General features: G+C 58.2%; 1 protein-coding gene and 1 long non-coding RNA gene across 3 annotated transcripts; one reads left to right on the forward strand and one right to left on the reverse strand.

Moving 5' to 3' along the window:
* Nucleotides 1–25: 25 nt before the first annotated feature.
* Nucleotides 26–6,809, forward strand: LOC127060861 (uncharacterized). Its single transcript, XR_007780236.1, has 2 exons — nucleotides 26–92; nucleotides 2,126–6,809. It is a non-coding gene; the product is annotated as an uncharacterized LOC127060861 (long non-coding RNA).
* Nucleotides 6,031–19,461, reverse strand: STAT3 (signal transducer and activator of transcription 3). 2 transcript variants are annotated; one of them, XM_009096496.4, is made up of 24 exons: nucleotides 19,313–19,461; nucleotides 15,634–15,780; nucleotides 14,973–15,117; nucleotides 14,115–14,213; nucleotides 13,744–13,839; nucleotides 13,579–13,660; nucleotides 13,088–13,182; nucleotides 12,728–12,879; nucleotides 12,148–12,306; nucleotides 11,977–12,069; nucleotides 11,262–11,321; nucleotides 10,942–10,971; nucleotides 10,736–10,829; nucleotides 10,606–10,653; nucleotides 10,320–10,403; nucleotides 10,131–10,229; nucleotides 9,856–9,991; nucleotides 9,572–9,624; nucleotides 9,390–9,484; nucleotides 8,978–9,117; nucleotides 8,431–8,643; nucleotides 8,191–8,233; nucleotides 7,754–7,866; nucleotides 6,031–7,672 (listed from the first exon to the last, which is right to left on the reverse strand). In XM_009096496.4, exons 2-24 carry the CDS (start codon nucleotides 15,759–15,761, stop codon nucleotides 7,617–7,619), a joined length of 2,313 nt encoding a protein of 770 aa, XP_009094744.1. In that variant the 5' UTR covers nucleotides 15,762–15,780; nucleotides 19,313–19,461; the 3' UTR covers nucleotides 6,031–7,616. The 2 variants fall into 2 exon arrangements, with proteins under 2 accessions (XP_009094744.1, XP_018776999.1); XM_018921454.3 differs by having other exon boundaries at nucleotides 8,428–8,643; nucleotides 19,313–19,460.
* Nucleotides 19,462–19,557: the final 96 nt, after the last annotated feature.

Below are 19,557 nucleotides of genomic sequence, written 5' to 3' on the forward strand. Positions count from 1 at the left end.
CCCCCCCACGGCCCCGCCCCCGCCTGCCCCCGCCAGCACCGGGAACGGCACCGGGTAACGGAGCGGTACCAGGCACTGGGCAACAGCACCAGGTAATAATGGCACTGAGTGACGGCACTGGGCATCGGGCACCGGGTAACAGTGCCGGTACCGGGCACGGGATAATGGCATCAGGCAGTGGCACTGGGTGACGGTACCGGGCACCAGCACAGGTTAATGCCACCAGTACCAGCACGAGGTAATGGCACAGGGTGTCATAAGTGAGTAGTGGCACTAGCAACAAGTACAGGCAGAATCCAAAACAGCTTCAAGCTTCAACACCAGCAGCTCTGGCAGGACACAAACCAGCACCAGAATTTGGCAGTAAGTACCAGGGAAGCCCAAAGTAGCCCCTGGTTCTGGAAGCAGGAATGACTAAATCAGTAGCAGGTGGCCGCAGACGTGGCTGCAGGGCTGCCTTGTGCTGACATTGGGCCCTCTGCATGAAGCAGACCTGGCTGCACAGTGCTCGTTCCCACCACAGGCCTGGGCTGACACTCTGCAGCCACATGCATGGCCAAGATCCCCAGTGCTGCCACAGCCTCAGGCACCTGCTGGAACAGGACGCTGCATCCCGTTCTTCCAAGTTACCGCATCCCCTGCAAGCTGTGAGGAGATCCAAGGCACTGCCAGCACCGCTGCCGTTGCTCAAGCAGGGAAAGTAAACAGCGGCCATAAGAAAAGCATCCTGAGGAGCTCTTGCGCAGCTGGCACGCACAGCAGACTCCTCCTGGCAGCACTGGCACCCCAGGGCAGAGGGGTACCCCGGTGACGGACAGCCCGGGTGCGGCTGCCGTGCGGTGATGGGCAGAGGCGGCGGCAGGAAGCAATACTGGGTGTGCTCGTTCTGTCCCAGCGCTTGCACCCACCGCATGGGATCTCCTGGGCTTTCACTTTCGCTACCAGCTCGTCTTCTGTGGCCTGAAAAAACTCCGGAGGGAAATTCAGCAAACGCAGGTCCCTCTCCTGCTCTGGGCTGGTAGGAGCAGGGGTGACCCTTCCCCGGTGGGAATCCAGGGAGGAGGGGCTCGTCTCTCCTCGTGCCAGCGCTGGAACGGGATCTCTCTCAGACAGCTGGTGCACCAGCAACTGCAAATCACTTGGCCACTGTGTCAGAGCACAGCCCCAGGTTCCCACCTCTCTACTGCTTTTATCTATTGCTCTTGTACTAAAGTCCTCCAGCTCCAGCTCGGGCTCCTCGCTGCCTCATCCAGCTCCACACTTCCAAGAGATAAATACCTGTGGGCTGGGCAGGCACCAGCCCAGCACCTGCTCCATGCAAACACCAGCCACAAAACGGTGCTTTCCAACTTGCCCCACTCGGTGCCTGGAGCAGCCTTGGTGAATGACTGAATGAGTGACTCCAGCCCAAACAGCCCCCAGCTCCCACTAAATGTTTTGCTGCCTGCGCTCACCAGCTTGGGAGAATCTCACGCACAAAGGCTGACACATCACTGCTGAGCTGCTGCCAGCAGAGCCCCGGCTGCACTTCTCAGTGCTCCTCTCACTCCAGACCTCACAGAGAGGTGAGCTGGGACCCTGGCAAGCAGGGACAGGCAGCCAACGTGAAGCCAGCAGCTCCCAGATTGTCTGTATTCAATGAGACAGAAGAAAAGCAGCAGAGAAGGCGTGCAGGGCCCTGGTGCCTGCCCACCCTGCTTGGCTGGGACGCTCTTGCTCTGGTGAGTTGCATCATGGACACGCGGCTTTCACAATCCCTGGCCCACATAACCCATTGGAGCAGGCAGCCAGGCGGGCACTGGCTGCTCAGGCCAGAGAATCAAGGTCACACACAATGTCTGTGGCTGCTGGGGCTCTGTCTGGGCACCACAGATCCAGAAGTATCTGGAGGATCCCAGGGACACAGCGCTCCCTGTGCCAGAGACCTGCACAGCTCCACATGCTTGGGAGAGCTGGGAGATGAACACAAAACACCCTCCTTTCTCCCTCCCCTTTCTGCTATGAAGGGGGAAAAAAGGAAAAATAAATTAGTGTTGGGAGAGAAAGTGGAGAGCGCTGCATGCTGAGAGGCCAAATGGAATCCAATAAAATCCAATCCAATCCAATCACAATTTGTTTTCGCCAGGTCCCAAGGAAAACTCCGAGTTGGCTGGTGAGGATGTTACCAGGAGAAATTCTTCCTTTCCAGAGGAAAAAAACAGAAGAACAGTGACTGCAGCAGTGACTGATGGAGAGGCTGCCCCTGGATCTGCCCTGGAACTGCCCCAGCTCCACCCCAGCGATGCCTTGAAGCGATCTTAGCTCTGCCCTGGCTCTCTTTGTGCCTCAGAAAGTCTCAGAAGCCTCTGGGAAGGTGAGCATTATCCAAGCTGAGCAGCAGCCGGACGCATGGCCACCTCACATGAGCTCAGCAGGATGCCGAATGACGCCGCGCATTCCGGGGACAGAGGGAGTCTGGAGCTTCCTAATGGATTTCCGAGAAAATTGCCTCTGTGTTTGGAGCAGGAGAGCAAAGAGTGCAGGCGGAACGGCCTTTCTCTCTAAGTGGCATCTCAAGGGTCTTAATTATTTCTCAGGAGTGGAAACATTTATTTAGGCGGCTCTGGAGAGGTCCTGACGCTTTTGGCTACTGCTCTCCGGGCACATCCTGTATGCGAGGCTCCTCTGCAATGCTCCCTGCTGCTGCCGGGATGTGCTGAGTGCTTGGGCAAAGCACAAACACCCAACCACGTCACCTGCGGGCAGGACATGGCCTCAGCTCCATCCTCTCCTTCTTACCGGGAAGCAGGATCTCATGGGGGAGCCCAGCCCCATCCCATCCCTGCTCTGCATCCCTCACACTCCCAGGTCTCAAAACCCCGTCGTGATAATCCAGCCCAGTTAATGTGAAACAGATGAATCCCCACATTAGTCACAGATTCTCATGTTCCCACAAAGGTCCCACTGGAGAGCCAGTGTGGACGGGCCCTGCGGGGTTCCAGCCCTGCTGCTTCTGCAAGAGGCAGCCTGGGAAGAGTGAGGGGGACAGGGCAGCACTACAAACCCTGCCAGAACCCGGCCACCCATGGGCAGCACACAACTTGGAGCTGTGGGCAGGGCAAAGTGGGGGCACCAGAGATGTTTGTCATTGGCACAGGCTCAGCCTGGTTGTGCCTAGTGCCAGGAGGAGGGGATGATCTGCTCCAGCAAAAAAATGGAAATGACATTTTGTCCAAGGGGGAATTTCCACAGGAAACCTCTGCTTTCAGCCACTCGGATATGGCTGGGAACAACCCAGCAAACACTTGGCCTCAGCAGCCAAGCAGTGCCATTGCTTGGGCAAAGACTCCATAGTTCCTCCAGCTAGGAAAGAACATCCAGTTTCTGCTGCTGAAACAACCAGGAGAGTGAGAGCCCTACTGGGTCTGCAGAGGTCACCAGAACCCCCCATCAGCTCAGTGAGTATCTCTGCACCTGAGGGGACCCTGCAGCACCCACAGCCCAGCTGAGAACAAGGGCACAATCATCTCATGCCTACCCCAGTGCCAGGGCTGGCTGGGGGCATCAGGAGCACATGCACCAGGGCTGCACTTGGCCCCCACCCCATGCTGGTGCATCCCAACATCCCTGCACATCCCCATGCATCCCTGCCCTCTCCCTGCATCCCTGCTCTCCCTTACAGAGCTCAGGTTGCCACAGTAACCACTCAGTCCCAGCTGCTCCAGCCACCAACGTGCTGCCACAGGTCAGCCCAGTCCAGCAGCTGCACCAGGGACAGGGCCCTTCACCCCATGTCAGGATGAGCAGAGCCCTTGGTGCTGGTGCCACCACAGCCAGATGCTACATTGTGAGCCAGGATGGGACACCTATAGGGAAACAGGCAGGTTGTGTCCTCCTGGAATGGCTGGGAGGTGGTGTTTTTGGAGATCACACTGGGCTGGAGCTCTGGGTCTGACCTCTGCCACATGTGGCAGTGGAAGCCACCACTGCTTGGCTCTTCTCTGCTGTATATTTATCTGAGTGTGATGCAATATTTATTTGACTGTTGTGTTCTGAGCACTGGAAGCAGGGATTGGGATGGCTCTTGGCTTGGCCAGCAGTGGCATGTGCTCTGCAGCTCAGCATGTGTTGCTCTGGGAAGATCCTACCCAGAACCTGGGAGGGCAGAGGAGACCCTCAGGCCAGGTGGCAGCTGAGTCCTGGGGAATCTCTGCCTCCCACCCCTCACTGCAGCCCTGTTAATTCAGCTGCTTGGCCCTGGAGCTGCAGATAAACTGTGTCCTCTCTAATCCCTGTCTGCTGCCTTATTCCCAAGGACTGTCAATATTGCACAGCTCAGACACCCCAGGTACCAGTGGGACCCTGCACGAGCCCCTGCTCAGGACTGCCCCTGGTCCAGGGCTGCCCTGGCAGGTGGCTGCCCATCCCCACAGGGCTGCCCTGTGCCTGTCACGCATCCCAAGAGGATTATCTGCATTTGGAAACCCCTAATCCGTTTGCACGCTTGGCTCAGACACCGTCCCCACTCCTCCCCACTGTGCTGTGGCCCTGGGCAAGGAGCAAAGCCTGTGACCTCCTTTTGGAGCCACAAACAACCTCCTGCCCCAGCACAGGCAGAAAGCAAGGGCTGCAGGGCTGACTGGGGCAGAAGGAGGGAGACAGGATGTTGGCAAGCATCCCTTGCCCCAGTTGCTGCTGATGCTGCAGGGGTTTCTCCAGCCCAGCACAGGGACCTACCCTGGGCACTTTCTCCTGCTGCCCATCAGGCTCCAGGAGCTCTCAGCCTGCTGGTCCCCAGAGCATTGACAGCAGGAGCTCCAAGGTGGAAGCAGTGGCCCCTTGACCCCATCACTCAGGGCTGGGGCAGGTGCCAACAGGGGCACAGTGGGCCCAGGGAGGTAAGGAACCCCTGATCTGCAGGAATAGGGCATCAAACACCATGTTCCTGACACCACATGGTTGTGGCAACGCCAAGGGTTTCAGATGTGTAAAAAAATTCCTTAGTCCTGGGTTCTAAACCCCATCCTGCAGCAGTCAGAGGGGAGCTGGTTCTCCCGGGCAGGAGAAGGAGGTCCCTGCTGATGGGCTGGGCCTCATTCCTTTGTGAGCTGCCCTCCACCTGCAGCACCCTGGGCTGCACCACTGAGACAGGCTGTGATCCAACACAGCTGCCTTGAAAGCAGGAATGAGTTTGTGGGGCCTGGGCAGAGCCCTGGTTTGGTTTGACAGTGAAATGCAGGGGAGCAGGTTCCCGAAGCAGGGACATGGTCAGCTCAGCCCGGAGCAGGATGCTGCCAGGCACACAGAGGGCAGAGAAGGCTCCAGTGCACCTCCAGCGCCTCAAATGATGCAGCACAGCCAGTTCCACATGACCTGCATGAACAATCCTCTTAATCCTGCTCTGACAGAGAAATAATCTCTCCCTCTTGCCCTCATCAGAGCACAAACCCTGGAATGATCCTGTTCATGGTTCCTCTCATCACATCCACGTGGTATTGCAGATGGCTAGGATGCAAGTGCTGGGATGGGATCCACCAGGGCTGCGTGTGCAAAGCGTGTCACTGTCACCAGCCAGCGCTCCCAGCCTCACACACCGATCCAGCCGTGCCCTGCACTACCTGGCACCCACTGCCCCCAGCCCCAGCTTCAGCCCATCGCCCCCCAGGGCAGAAGCACTGGCAGGGGCCCCTCTGCAGCCCCAGCCAGCCCGGGCTGAGAGCAGCCAGAGCGGGGCCCCAGCGCAGCCATGTCCTCCCACGCTGGCACCGGCATTTCCTTTACACAACTGGAGGAGACCCGGGCACGTCTCTGGGGCAGAGAAAGCAGCCACGGGCTGGGGCAGGGCCACTGCCCCCTGCCTGCCCTGGGAAGGGCCCCGCAGCCCCGGGAAGGGGCAGCTGCCCACGCCTGCCGGGCAGGCGCCGGGGCCGCTCGCGCCGAGCAAACCGCAGCGGCGGCACCGGGGCCGAATTGCGCTGAAGGAGGCCCCAGTTCCCGGAGCAGGGTCAGGTGGGTGCCGCAGGCAGAGCCAAGCTCACACCCCAGAGCACGTCGCTTCAGGGCCTTTATTTTGGAGAAAGTTAAAGCCTGTAGATACAGCAATAAAATATACAAAAAAATAAAATTTTTTTACAGTATTGAATGTTGCCAGGGACTGCGGCCGGAGGCAGTGAGCGAGCAGAGGGGCCAAGGGCCCTCATCGCCCCTGGGCATCCCCAGGGCCAGCCACGGACCCCCTACTGCTCCCACACAACTTGGAGGGGCTTTCCCAGACCCCACAGCCACGAGGATCCTCCCCCTTGCCCTCTGGTTCCCTGCCCAGCAGCTGTGATGCAACTCAGAGGGAGCAGCTCTCCCACTGCCTCCCCCACCCCTCCACTGCTCATCCGTGTCTGTTTGCCCACTGCATGGAAAGGGCAGGAGGGTTCTCCCAATTCTGTTAAATGCAGGACCACAACCACCAACCCCCCCAAAAGTCAGGACATCTGCCCTTCACAACACCCCTGACACTGTCCTGCACTGCCCCACAACAGGTTCCTCTCCTCACATCCACCTGCTCCCTTCAACTCTTGACCCTTCCCACCTTAACTTTGAGGGCCAACCTCCAACAGAAATGCCACATGAAGCTGCAGACCCCATGTCTGGCCCCTCACAACCCAGAGAGAAAGGGACAGGCCAGGTGCCCCACTGTCAGCCATGCTGGCTCCCCCAATTCCCCAGGGTCCAACTGGTCTAACTCAGCACAGTGCTGAAATGAAGACCGTGCTCCCAGCACCAGCCTGGCCACAGCAAAGCCAGGACAGCCCCATGGCTTCACTCAGCTCCCAAAATGGGCCACAGCTGCAAATGCTGTTCACACACAGGTGCCATTACTGGGTAGCAGCACTGCCCTACCCCAGGGACACCAGCCATCCCAAATGGAGCCCAGGCTGCTGGCATTGACAAGACCACTGTGCCCAAAGCAGGAAGCTAGGGACAAGCACAAGCAGCTCCTGAACCTCTGGGCTCCCAGCAAACCCAGGCTGAGTCCAGCAGGGGCAGTGCCTGCTGAGTCAAGGGTGGGAGCACCTGGATACATCCACCTGCAGCTCCAAGCCCTGTCCTGGTCATCCTGGCCAAAACCGGGGCCAGGTGGGTGCAGAGAGGGGACTCATCCCAGCACCCAGCAAGCTCTAGGAGGTGCTGGGAGCAGCAGGGCAGACCCTGCCACAGGGCCAATCCCCTCTTCAATTCCAGATTTGTAGGTTTGGGTGGGGGCAGTCAGGGCAGCAGCTTCCAGCAGGAAGGGGGACCTTCCAGCCCCCCAGGGACCGGGGCTGTGGAAGCGTTTGTAGGAACTGTGGCTGCAATCGGAGGCAAATAGGCACTTGAATGAGCAAAAATAATAGAAAACTGTTATGGAAGGAAATAGAAAAAGGTTCATCCCCCTCCCCCAGAGATGAGCTGCACCACCCCAGAGAGGGGCTGCGCTGTTGGGTTAGGTGAGGACCTGACCCATGCAGGGACCCTGGCCCCCAGCAGTTCCCGAGGGCGGGCCTGGAGCAGCTGCAGCCGAGTGGGACAAATCCAGGGGAGCGCTCTGGAGGTGGGAAGGCAGAGCCGAGCCCAGGGCGGGCCCCGCGCGCCGGTGCAGCCCCTCACATGGGCGAGGACGCACACTCTGGGGTCAGCTCCATATCGAAGGTCAGCGACTCTGCGGGCAGACACAGCCAGGGTTACGGGGCCCTGGGTGTGGGGTGGCAGCCAGGGCCCCCTGGAGCCCCCCCCGACTCACCAAACTGCCCGCCCGCGTTGCTCTCCGCGCCCTCGCTGCTGTTGCCGAACTGCATGAGCGAGTCCAGGGTGCGCGGGGACATGGGCAGGTCGATGGTGTTGCTGAAGGAGGTGCTGTCCGAGGGAGAAGCACAGAAAGCTCCGCAGTCAGAGCCTGGTCAGAGCTCTCTAACACCCCCTCTACCCGCTGAGGGGCCCCCCGGCGGCCCCCAGAGCTCTCCAGAGGAAAGGGGCCCCGGAGGGGAAGAAAAGGGCTGTGGTTTGGGCAGCAGCCGGAGCCTGGCTCAGCCCCCACCGTCACCCCACGCTGGGAACCCCACAGTAACCAAGCAAAGCTCTGATAGAGGTGGAAAGAAAGGAAGGAAACCTCTCTGTCAAGCATGGCTGAGCACACAAACACCCCCCCAAGCAGTGACTGAAACTCCCAGGAACACTCACGGGGTGACACAGATGAACTTGGTCTTCAGGTACGGAGCAGCACCTGCAAGGGAGAAGTTTCGTTATCAGCCACCCAAGGACAAATCCTTCTCTCTGCCCCACAGAACAGGCAGTGCCCACCCTCTGCCCCATGGCTGGTCCCACACTGTGACTGTGCCCTCCAGGAGTGGCACAGGGTCCTGGTTGGTGACAGCCAGTGCTGTCCCTGTGACAAAGGAGCCACAGAAAGTCAACGACTACCTGAGTCCGTGGCTTCCGAGTGTTCCTGGCTCTCGGAGCGGCAGTACTTCCCAAATGCCTCCTCCTTGGGGATGTCTGGGTATAGGTACACCAGAGGGGACACCAGGATGTTGGTGGCATCCATGATCTTGTAGCCCATGATGATCTCAGCAAAGGACATGTTGTTCAGCTGCTGCTTGGTGTAAGGCTCCACCGACTGGATCTGTGTCTTCCCTGTGCAAGGAAGGAGAATTTTGGCACAGAACAAAGGCAGGGCTACCTTCAGACACCCCCAGAGCAGTAGGGACAAGATGGGCCTGGGGCACACAGCAGACCCCAGGGCAGGACTGGGACCTGACTGTGTTCAGTGCCATAGAAAACTGCCCTATCGGCAGCATGTGGGCACAAACACCCAGAAGGCAAAGACCAGCTAAGGACAGACATGCTCCAGGTTAACCCACACAGACAGCTTGTTGGGACAAGGACAAAGGACAAGTGCTTATCAGGGCATCCAAGACCCCTCTGGAACCTGGAATGCCAAGCCAGGCACTCGGGGTAGAGCTCATACCACTGATGTCCTTCTCCACCCAGGTGAAGGTGATGCCACCTTCCTTGCTGCTCTCACTGAAGCGCAGCAGAAAGGTCCCTGGGGGCTTGGTGCTCAGGATGGCTCGCTCCCGCTCCTTGCTGATGAACCCCATGATGTACCTGGGCAGGAGGAAGCAGGAACAACAAATGGGGGTCAGGGCACAGGAGCAGCTCCTCCAGGATGTAAGTCCTGCCAGCTCTGCTCAAGAAGAGAACTCAGCCTGGCCACTGACATTTTATGGATTCCCAGGTGAGTTTTCTTGCTGAACCAGCAAAAAGTATCCCAGGACAGCATACCTGGCACATGGACAAGCACCCCAGGCCATCAGGGTGGAACCTGTGGGACCCCTTCCAAGGCCCAGCCTAACCTCAGGCTCTGGGCTGGCACTCACCCTTCGTTCCACAGTGCCAGGATGTACTTCTTCACCAAGTCAATGATGTTGTCCAGCCAGACCCAGAAAGAGAAGCCTTTGCCAGCCATGTTCTCCTGAGGAAAAGGCAGAGAGGCTGCTAGCACAGCTTGAAAGAAGGGAACAGCCAATGGAACGTGCTCAGGGAAGAGAGGAAATTCTACCTTGCAGAACTTGGCCCAGGTGATCTGACAGCCAGAGTAATTCACACCTGGTCCTGGAAGAGAAAAAAAAGAACACAACCATTTAAATAGAGTTATCCTTCCAAAGACACAGTTTCCAGGGTTTGTGCCATTTGGGAGAAAACCAAGCACCTGAAAATTACTCAGGCCAAAAGCTCTCAGGCCAAACACAGGACACCACTCTTGGATGACATGTACAGGTGGGCAATCACGCCAGGGGACAACAGGGATGGGCAGGACACCCTGCCACGTCAGCCCACTCTTACCCAGCAGTTTCTCTGCCAGCGTGGTCAGCTGCTCAATGCTGAGCCCGCGCTTCGTGGTGGAGGAGAACTGCCAGCTCAGCACCTCTGCCACCTGGTCCCAGGTCCCAATGGGGGGCTTGGTGAAGAAGTTCACGTTCTGCACGAGGGAACACACAGCCCTGAGTGGGACATGGGACAGGAGCAGGGCCAGGTACTGCCTCAGCCTCAGTTTCCCTCTCTCACTGCGACACCCCCATCCTGACACCTGCCCTGCTGCCCTCCCACACCAGCCCTACCTTGGGGTTGTTGGTCAGCATGTTGTACCACAGGATGGATGCCCAGGCATTGGGCATCTGGCAGATGTTGGAGATGACCACCACAGGCAGCGAGTGGGTCTGCAAAGGGAGGATGTCACCATGGGTTGGGACAACTGCCAGGGCTCCACCCACATCTGTGGTAGTGAAAGGCAGTGACCCATGCCTCACCTCTAGGTCAATCTTCAGCCCCTGGTGATACACCTCTGTCTCAAAAGTGATGAGATGCAGCTCCTCAGTGACTATCAGCGAGGCCTGGGGCAGAAGGGGATACCATGAGCACCACAAGACTCCCACCCCCACCCCAACACACAACCACCAGGCCCAGCACAGCTGCTGGGGCTGGCCTGGCAAGCTGCCCATGTGCCAGTTGGTGCTGGTGGACCCCCTGCATTCCCTCCCAGCTCAGCTGCCCCTGTCAATGGCCAGGCACCCTCCCAGGGCCCCTGACACTCACATCACAGTTGGCTCGGCCTCCATTCCCACAGCGCTGCTCCCGTAGGGTCTGCAGAGAGAGGGACAGGCTGCAGCAGCACCACAATGACGCCTGGCTGCACAGGAGCAGCTCAGGAGCTCATGGTACCCACCAGGTGTTTGAACTCTGCTGAGAGGCTGCCATTGTTTGACTCCTCCATGTTCATGACCTTGGTGTTGGTCCCCAGGATGTTAAACTTCCGGGACCTGGGAAGAGGAAAGAGTGAGGCTTTCAGGGCAGTCTTGGAGTGAATGTCTGGTAGGATGTTTGCCAGGAATATAAAAGCAGAAACAAGGACAAAGCAAACAGAGCACTTACCCCCGAAGTGCAGCAACATCCCCAGAGTCCCTAGAAAAGGGGGAAAAGACACCAGGTCATGGCAGTGGCCCTTCCCACTCTGATGCAGACAAGCTGGTGTGTGGTGCCAGCTGCATCCCAGCACAAGTCCCATGAGCCCCACAGGCCTTCCCCAACATGGGGTGAACCCTCAGAACTCAGCAACACCCTGCACCCTCTTCTTCAACTGGGACCCACACTGGCCCTCGTTGTGGAGACTGAGGCCAATCCAGGGGCAGCAGCAATCAGTCCCATCCCAGTTACCCCACCCAGGGCCACTGGAAGGGAAGAACAGAACTCACTTGTCAATGCAGACTTTGATTTTCAGCTGATAGTTCAGCTCTGGAAACTTGACCAACAACCTGCAAGAGTCAGCAGACACAGAGCATGAACATGCTGTGCACAGAAACTGCTCCTGTTCCACAGGGCACCTGGCACAGCCAGCAGCATGGACCAGCTCCTCTGGCATCCCTGGGCACACCTTCACATGGGCCTGGGACATGTTAGCCCTGGCAACTGTCCCCAGAAGCAGGGAGGTGCTGGTACTCCCCTGAGCATCCTGAGGAGCTCGTTTGGGCTGCTGACGGCCCACACCAGGCTCTGAACAAACACCATCCACACTACCCTGGGACTGCCATGGAGGCACAGCTGGGAAAGGGCAAGGAAGCTCCAGGCAGAGCCTGGTGTCAGAGCATGGCAGGGAACACGGCCCAGGCTGAGCAGCAGCTGGCCAGAGATATGCTGATGCTTCCCACCCCCACAACAGGATTTACCAGAACCCAGCTGCCTCCAGGAACATGGCAGATCCCCAGCCAGCCCTGCACTGAGTCATGTGGGCAACACTCCAGCCCACTGGGATCATCCCTCTGGGATCTATCCTGCTGATATCCATCCCTTCCCAGCACCAGTGCTCCCCACATAACGTGGGGGCTGCATCTGCAGCAGCATCTTCAGAGAGTGACCCCAGGCTGCCCTCCCTGCTCAGCTCCCCTCCCTCACCTGTAGGGAGGTACCCACCTGACTTTGGTGGTGAACTGCACACCCGTCTTGATGACCAGGGGCCGGTCAGGGTGCATGGGCATGCAGGGCTGCCTCTCCACCACAAAAGCACTGCAGGAACAGCACAGAGACCACAGTCAGACCTCACTGCCCACCCTCAGCCATGCAGCTCCTGCCTGCCTTCAGCACCTTTTCATCAGGTTCCTGAACAGCTCCACAATGCGCTCCTCCAGCATGGGCCGGTGCTGGACGATTGGGTCGCCCTTATAGGACACTTTTTGCTGCAGTTCCTCCAACTTCTTGATCTGCTGCCGGGTCTGTAGCTGTGATTCAGCGAGAGAGGTTATCCTAGGGGAGCAGGGAGAACCAGCATTAGCTCTGGCTGCCAAGCCCACACTGTCCAGCCTGCAGAGCCCTCCTCTTTCCATGCAAGAACACACTCCCCATGCCAAGCCAGTCAAGAACTGAGTGTGTCTGTGGCTCCAAGCCCAGAGCATTTTTCTAGGCCATGCATTACAAACAAAACCTGCATGTGCCCAGGTGACTCCAGGGCCAGAAACTTTTCAGCAGCCTCAGAATCCCCCAGGCATGGAGCTGGGGACAACTTTCCAGCACCATGCCTACCATCATGGCTCACTCTAAGCTGCAGGCTACATTCACACATGCAACCATTTTGCAAAGACATTTCCAGAGAGCAAGAGCTCATTTCCACAGCAGGTGTCTGAGTGCCACTGCTCTGGGCACTGACACAGTCCCAGGCAGCTCTCACCAGTTCTCAAGCCTGTCCAGGCAGATATTGGGTGGGCCACCAATGCAGGCAATCTGCTGTCTCCTCTTCCAGTCTGCCAGTTCCTCATCTGCCAGCATCTTCTGCACATACTCCATGGCTGACAGCAGCCCAGCCAGCTCACTCACTATGCCCTGCCAAGAGAGAAAGCAGAACCTTCAGCACACTGTGACTTCCTCCACAGACCCACAAGTTTCACATTCATAGGCAAGGAAGAAGTCACTCAGGGCTGTGCTTGCTGCACTGCTCCTGGTTCTGGCCATGCAGGAGCTACCAAACTCCAACCCTGAAGAAGAGGGATCTGCACCCAGGAGAATCTGGAGGGCCAGCTGCCCCACTTACCCTGCGCATCTGGTCCAGTGCTGTCAGCATTTGCTCCAGCTGCTGCATCTTCTGCCGGGTCACTGACTGGTTGTTCCCATTCAGGTCCTGCATGTCTGTGCAGGGGTGAGAAGCTTCAGCCACACACAGGGGCTCTTCGCACCTTCTTAAGTGCCACAACAACACAACACTTGCACAGCGAAGTGCAGGCACCTTACAGCCAAGCAGGAATCTGGCACAGCCTCCAAGCAACTCTGAGCACCTACGTGGCTCTCCTGCACCCACAGAAGCCAATCCCTCCCCACCCCACTGCTGTGCTTACAGCAAGCTCAATTCACCTTCCCCAAGGGCAGCATCCTTGGCAGAAACAGAAGACCAGGTTTATCCAATTGCCATGCAAATGCCCTGAGAATGAGCACATTCCCTCTGGGAGTGGAGGTTGGAACACCTCTCCAACAAGTTCCCTTGCAGGAGCACACTGTGGTTTGCAGATGCTAATGAGCTGTCATTACCTCCTTGGCTTTTCAAAGTCTTGTAGTTAAAATCAAAGTCATCTTGGAGATTCTCCACCACTTTCATCTTCTGCTCCAGATCCTGGAAGGCAAGAAATGTGATTTCACTCACAGCACTAGAGAATTGTGGTGGAGAGAGCTGAAGGTGCCCAGGCAGACACATACCTGCACCCTCTTCCTGACATCCTGCAGGTGCTGCTCCAGCATCTGCTGCTTCTCTGTCACCACAGCTGCTGTTGGATGTGTTGCCTGTCCCCCTTGCTGCAGAGGGGACAAGAAGGGCATAAGGACAAGGCTGTAACCTGGGGATGCTCCCTTCCAGCCTGAGGAGGTTCTGTGGGGTCCTCAACCCATCCTTAACACACACTGGCAGCTGGCTGCTCACTTCAGCATCAGCTCCAGGGCAGCACAGGGTCAAGGAAAGGAGAGATGGAGACACCCAGCTCACCACACCCAGCCAGAACTGTGGGTATGTCCTGGCTGTCAGGAATCAGGATGGCCAGGACCAGGAGGCCCTGGGATAGCTGGCCACTGACCTGGGCTGCAGTAGCAGCTGTCTGGAGGAGTCGGGATTCTTCCCAGAGGCAGCGAGCCACGATGCGGGCGATTTCCATTGGCTTCTCCAAGTATCTGCTCTGTAAAGAGTCAAACACCCCAGGGTCAGCAGCACAAGGCAACCCCTAGGATCTCCACATCAGGGCTGTGGCTGGTGAGCTGTGCCAAGAAATAGCTCAGACCCTCACCAGCTCCTCCACTGTCAGAATTCAGGACATCCCTCTGGCTCTCCTGGATTGCCCAAGCCCCTGCCAGGGGGCTCAGAGACCCTGGCACAGAGCCCAAGACCCCTGTGACTTTGATTATGACCCATGGAAAAAATCACCAACCTTATATGAGGATCTGCAAGCCACAAAAGTCTAAGTAGAATAATAGTTAGTTTGTCATGGGGTGAAAAATAGATTTTTTTGGGGTTTTTAGAATGGGGGTTCAGGGGGCAAGATGGAGGAATCTGGGCGTGTCCAGCCTTTCTCCTTTTTCTTCTTCTTGGCTTCCATCTTCTGCTGTGATGCTGGCACTTTTGGATTGGTTTAGAGTAGAAGCTCACTGTCTAACACAGGCAATAGGTATTGGGAAGCTATGGTAAATAATGTACACGTAGTTTTTAGTATAAAAAGGTAACACCAGAGTGCCTCTGTCAGACCTGCTGAATGGACCTCGGCAGGCCAGAGAAAGAATTTTATAGCTAAGAAACAATAAGCAACCTTGAGAACAAGAACTGAAGAGTTCTAACTCCTTCTTTGACTGCCAGGCTGCGAAGAGACTTTCTAACCCATCTCGGGGTCACTCTGAGCAGCAGAAGTTCTGAGACCTCACCATGCTGGCAGCTCCCAGCTCACCTGCAGGAACTGCTTGATGCGACGCAGGTTGTGCTGGTAGAGGACGTTGGACTCCTGCAGGAAGCGGCTGTACTGCTGGTCAATCTCCCCCAGCAGGTTGTGGAACACCAGCGTGGCGTGTGACTCCTTGCTGGCAGCATACGCCCTGTTATAGGGGAGGGAGAGCCCTGAGGGCCTGGCAGGGGGCAAGGGGTAAAGCAGGGGGGCTCTGCTCACACCCAGCATCCCCTGTGCAACTTACAGAATCACTGAATCATTTAGGAAGGAAAAGAACTCTAAGATGGAGTCCAGCTGGTGACTAATCACCATCTGGTCAAGTAGACCAGACAGATGGTGCACACCAGCACCTGATGTCTGTGAGCACATCCCACATGCTCAAGGACAGGATCCAGCCACCAGTGCTCTGTGTCAGCCCCCTTTACAACAGAGGTCAGTGTTAGCCAGCCCTATGGGGACATCCCCCTGCTTCTCCTGGCCCAGGGTCTAACACAGTGCACAAAGTCCCACTCCGTTCCCTTGATGCCACATGAGCCCCAGAGAGAGAGACCAGTCCCATCACCAGGGGCCAGGGGAAAGCAACAGAGTTCCTCCAGCCCGCTTGAGCTCCTGCAGGTGGGTGTTATGAGTAAAGTCCCCTCAGTGGCATTTGAAAAGGCCTTACCAGTCCTGGCTTTCAATCCAGGGGGCCAGGAACTGCCGGAGCTCCATGGGGAAGCTGTCGCTGTAGAGCTGGTGGAGCTGCTCCAGGTAGCGCGTGTCGAGCTGCTGCAGCTGGTTCCACTGCGCCATCCTGGCCAGCTCGGGAGACCTGAGGGATGGAAACACAGCTGGCTCAGAGCTGGCTCCTGCCTCCCTCCTGCCAGGACCCAGCTGTGACTGCTGCAATGCCCTGAAAAGGGTTCTTCTCTCTGGCCAGAACTAGAGACAGCCAGGGCACGAGACCAGGGTACGGTGCTCCAGGACAGGTGGCACAGGCAGGCTGGCACTGGCAACAGGTAGGAATGAGGATTTAATTTGGTCTCAAAGGCACCCCTGGTTGGCCCTGCTGGGAGGCAGGGAAGTGGCTGTGGAGCTTACAGTAAGTGTGGAAGGCGGAGACTGCCAGGAAGCTACAGAAACAGGGAAGGAGCAATTTTCAAGTTCACGACTTGTATCAATGGAAATCAAGCTGACACTAACAAGGGGACTCCAGCTGTGCTGGCAAATGAAGGCACAGCTCTGCGTGACACCAGCAGTCACTTCCCTGCAGAAAGTGGTTTGCTTTTCCCAAAGGTTCCTGCACTCAGTGATGCAGCATCACTACGTGGCCTCCTCCCCCGAGGGACTCTTTCCCCATTTGTCTGGGTGTGACAAAAAGAAAGTGGAAAGATCCTCTGTGGGCTGAGACACCAGGAGGGGACAGACATTGACACTGACATGAGAGTTAAGAGAGGTTTTTAGTACTTTACAGAACTGAACAGCCCCAAAGGCAGGAGCAGGACATTAACCTTGAACTAGAACCTGCTGGTGCAATCCTCAGAGAAGTCCACATGAACCAAACCTGCTTTGAATGGAGCAACAAGTGAACAAGAAAGGAGAGAGCCAGTGGCCATGCAAAGTCCTGCAGAAAAGAGATTCCTACAGCCCTGGAGTCAGACCTGCCTGTTGTGACAGAGCCTCTGTGATGCTGCAGCCCAAGGGCTGGGCTGTGAGCTGTGGTCCAGCACAGCAGAGCCCCCATTCCACAGGGGGTTCAGCCCTCTGTGGCCAGTCCTCAGCTGCAGCAGCCCAGGGAATGCTCCCTCTGCCCCATGCAGCTGCGGGGGCCACTCCTGCTGGATGAGTGATACTGCTGCTTGGGGGGAAACCCACCAAAAGCACAAGCCAGGCCAGAGTGAAAGCCCACCAGTCCCGCAGGGATTGCCCCGCCTGGACAGTGAGCTCAGCACCTGCTTCCTATTGCACCATGCACCCGGGGCGGGGGGGCTGCACCAGCCCCTCCGGAAACAGCAGCAGTTGCTGCTGCCCCAGCCCAGCTCCTGCCAGAGCTGCATTTCCAGCCCTGAGGAGGACAGTGCTGCAGCAGCATGGCACAGGAGGCACCTGGGCAGCACCCGGTGCCAAGCGGTTCACAGGCAGACCTGCTGCAGAAACAGAACCAGATGCCACATCCACACCCATGGTCCAAGATGTTCCACCTGAAAGCACAATCTCAGCATTTCAGAGCAGTGCTAGAGCCCCAGTCTGAGAGCACCAAAGCTCCCAGGCTGCCACACAGCAGCAGCACTTAGATGGGACACAGCCAGTTCCCACTGCCACAAACAGCTGCAGGGCGAGCCAGCTTGCAGCACTAAACTCCTGCTCCTCCTGGCATCCACCCAAGGCACTCTGACATTCCTGGAGGAAAAGGTCCCTGAGACAAGCAGCCACCACTGTCATGGAAGAAGCTCTGATCCTGGCAGCCCTGGGACCCCACGCAGGAGTCTCTGCCTGGTCAGCCCCACCAAAAGGGAAGCCATGGTTAAAAATCTGATGGTTGAACCTTTCTGATTCTGCTGGGCTTGCCCATCTCTGTGGTTTGCCTCTCTTCCATCTCTGGAATGGAGCCAGAAAGCAGCCAATATAACCAGGATCAACACAGCATGACGCAAGCTCACAGGTAAACATGCTGTCCAGAGCTCAGAGCAGAGCTGCTAAAAGTAGATCAAGAGCTAAAGTTCATCTTTCTTTATCTTCCTGCAAGGGCAGAACACAAAAGTCAGGCCCAGCTGTACAGTGTCACCCTCTGGGACAGCTCTGCACACTCCAACCACCCCACTTAAAATGGGACTGCCATGGAAGCAACCCTGTAACTGCTTTCTGCCTGCCTTCTCATCCCTGGGACACACCTGGGATTACCCTGCATGTGTGCCCCCACAGCAAGCAATGAGCCCTAGGGTAACATGTATGGGGGAGTCACTAGAAAAAGCCAAGGAAGAAGGACCCCAGGACTCCGTGTCCCTGCAGTGACACAAGTAGGATGAAGCTCAGTCACTGACAGCATTGCACAGGCCACATCATCACAGTGCCATCACAGGGTTATGACAGATGCCATCAACAGCACTTCACAGAGTCCCTGCAGCAGCAGCAGGCACCTCGCTGCCCCCTCTTCCACAGAGCCATCAACAGCCCGATGGAAAACTGCTCGACATGGCAGCCAGTCGCTCTGGCAGCACTTTGGAAAAGCTGCTAGAAGAATTTGGCTCTGCTTCTCTGGAGCAATTTCAAAGCCAGCCTTGGAGGTTGAAAACAGCGATGCAGAGATTTGCAACAGAAGGACGGAGATGGCTCTGGGCAACTTCACAACCACAGCATGAGTTCTGATCACCCCACTGGCCTGCTGTTCCTCATCACAGCTCTCCAAGGTCCATCCCTGAACACCCACTGTGGCAGCTGCAAGTGACACTGTCACCATCCACCCCAGGGCAGGGGACACGCAGCCCACACCCCTCCTGTGCTCCACCACTGCTGCTCCAGCAGCTCAAACAGATGGAGCAGACTGGGGCAGTGACAATGACAGCGATCACCGGCAGGGTGGGAGTAAGGTCTGCTCCCCGATGTGCACCCAGGCAGGGCCGGTCCCTGCAGGTGCACAGGGGGCGGGCCCAGGCCAGCTCACCCTCCCATCCTGCGGCTGTGTCCCTCAGACAGGAACGTGGGGGTGTCTGTCCCACGGCTCGAGGGACAGGACCCACGCAGACACGGGCAGCAGGAGCGGTGGGCAGCACTGCCAGCCCCCGCAGTGCTCCTGGGCCGCTCGTTCTCCCGAGCTGCAGAACCCAACTGCTGTCACACCCGGCACCCACGGGGACTGCCACCGAGGCGAGCCCCGCTCCGGGCAGGAGGCTCCGAGCTGCTGCTGCAGGCGGCATGTGACAGCCCTGAGCTCGCAGCCCCGCAGATCCCGGCCAGCTCCTTCAGCCCCGCTGTGCCCGGGTCCCCTTTCGGCTTCCAGTCCTACCAGCACCGGGACCGGCCGCATCATCCCCGTTCCGCACGGGACCCCCGAGGCCGTGGCAGCCTCGGCCCAGCCCCGGCTGCAACCGGGCGTGCCGCACCTCCCCCGGCCCTGCCGGTCCCGACGCTCTTCGCTCTCCGAGAAGCCGGTTCGGGCTCTGTCCCCGTGCCGGGCCCGGAAGATCCACCCGGGCCGCACAGACCGACCCCGCTCCGCACCGCGGCTCGGCCCTCCAGTGACGGGGAGCCGGGACAGGCCCCCCCGCGTTATCCCGTGATACGCCCCGCTCCCGCCCCGACCCCAAACCGGCCCGGGGACACCAGCTCCCGGCGGAGAGCAGCGCCCCCGCGCCCCCCGCGCTCACCGGCGGTCCCGGCGGGCGGGGCGGCGGCTCCCGGTGACGGTGGCGATCGCGTCCGGCGGCGCCGAGGGACCGGACCTCCTGCGGGCCCGCCCCGCCCTGTCGTGACGTCACCGTTCTAGTGCCAATGGCGGCTCGGCGTTCCCGCGGCCCCGCCCCGGCAGGCCTCCGACAGCCAATCAGCATGGTCGTTGCATGGTGCGTCACGGCGCGCGGATAGGGGGCTGCCCCCCCGGCTATTCCCGGAT

This window comes from Serinus canaria, chromosome 27 (genome assembly GCF_022539315.1).
Source record: "Serinus canaria isolate serCan28SL12 chromosome 27, serCan2020, whole genome shotgun sequence".
NCBI lineage: Eukaryota > Metazoa > Chordata > Aves > Passeriformes > Fringillidae > Serinus > Serinus canaria.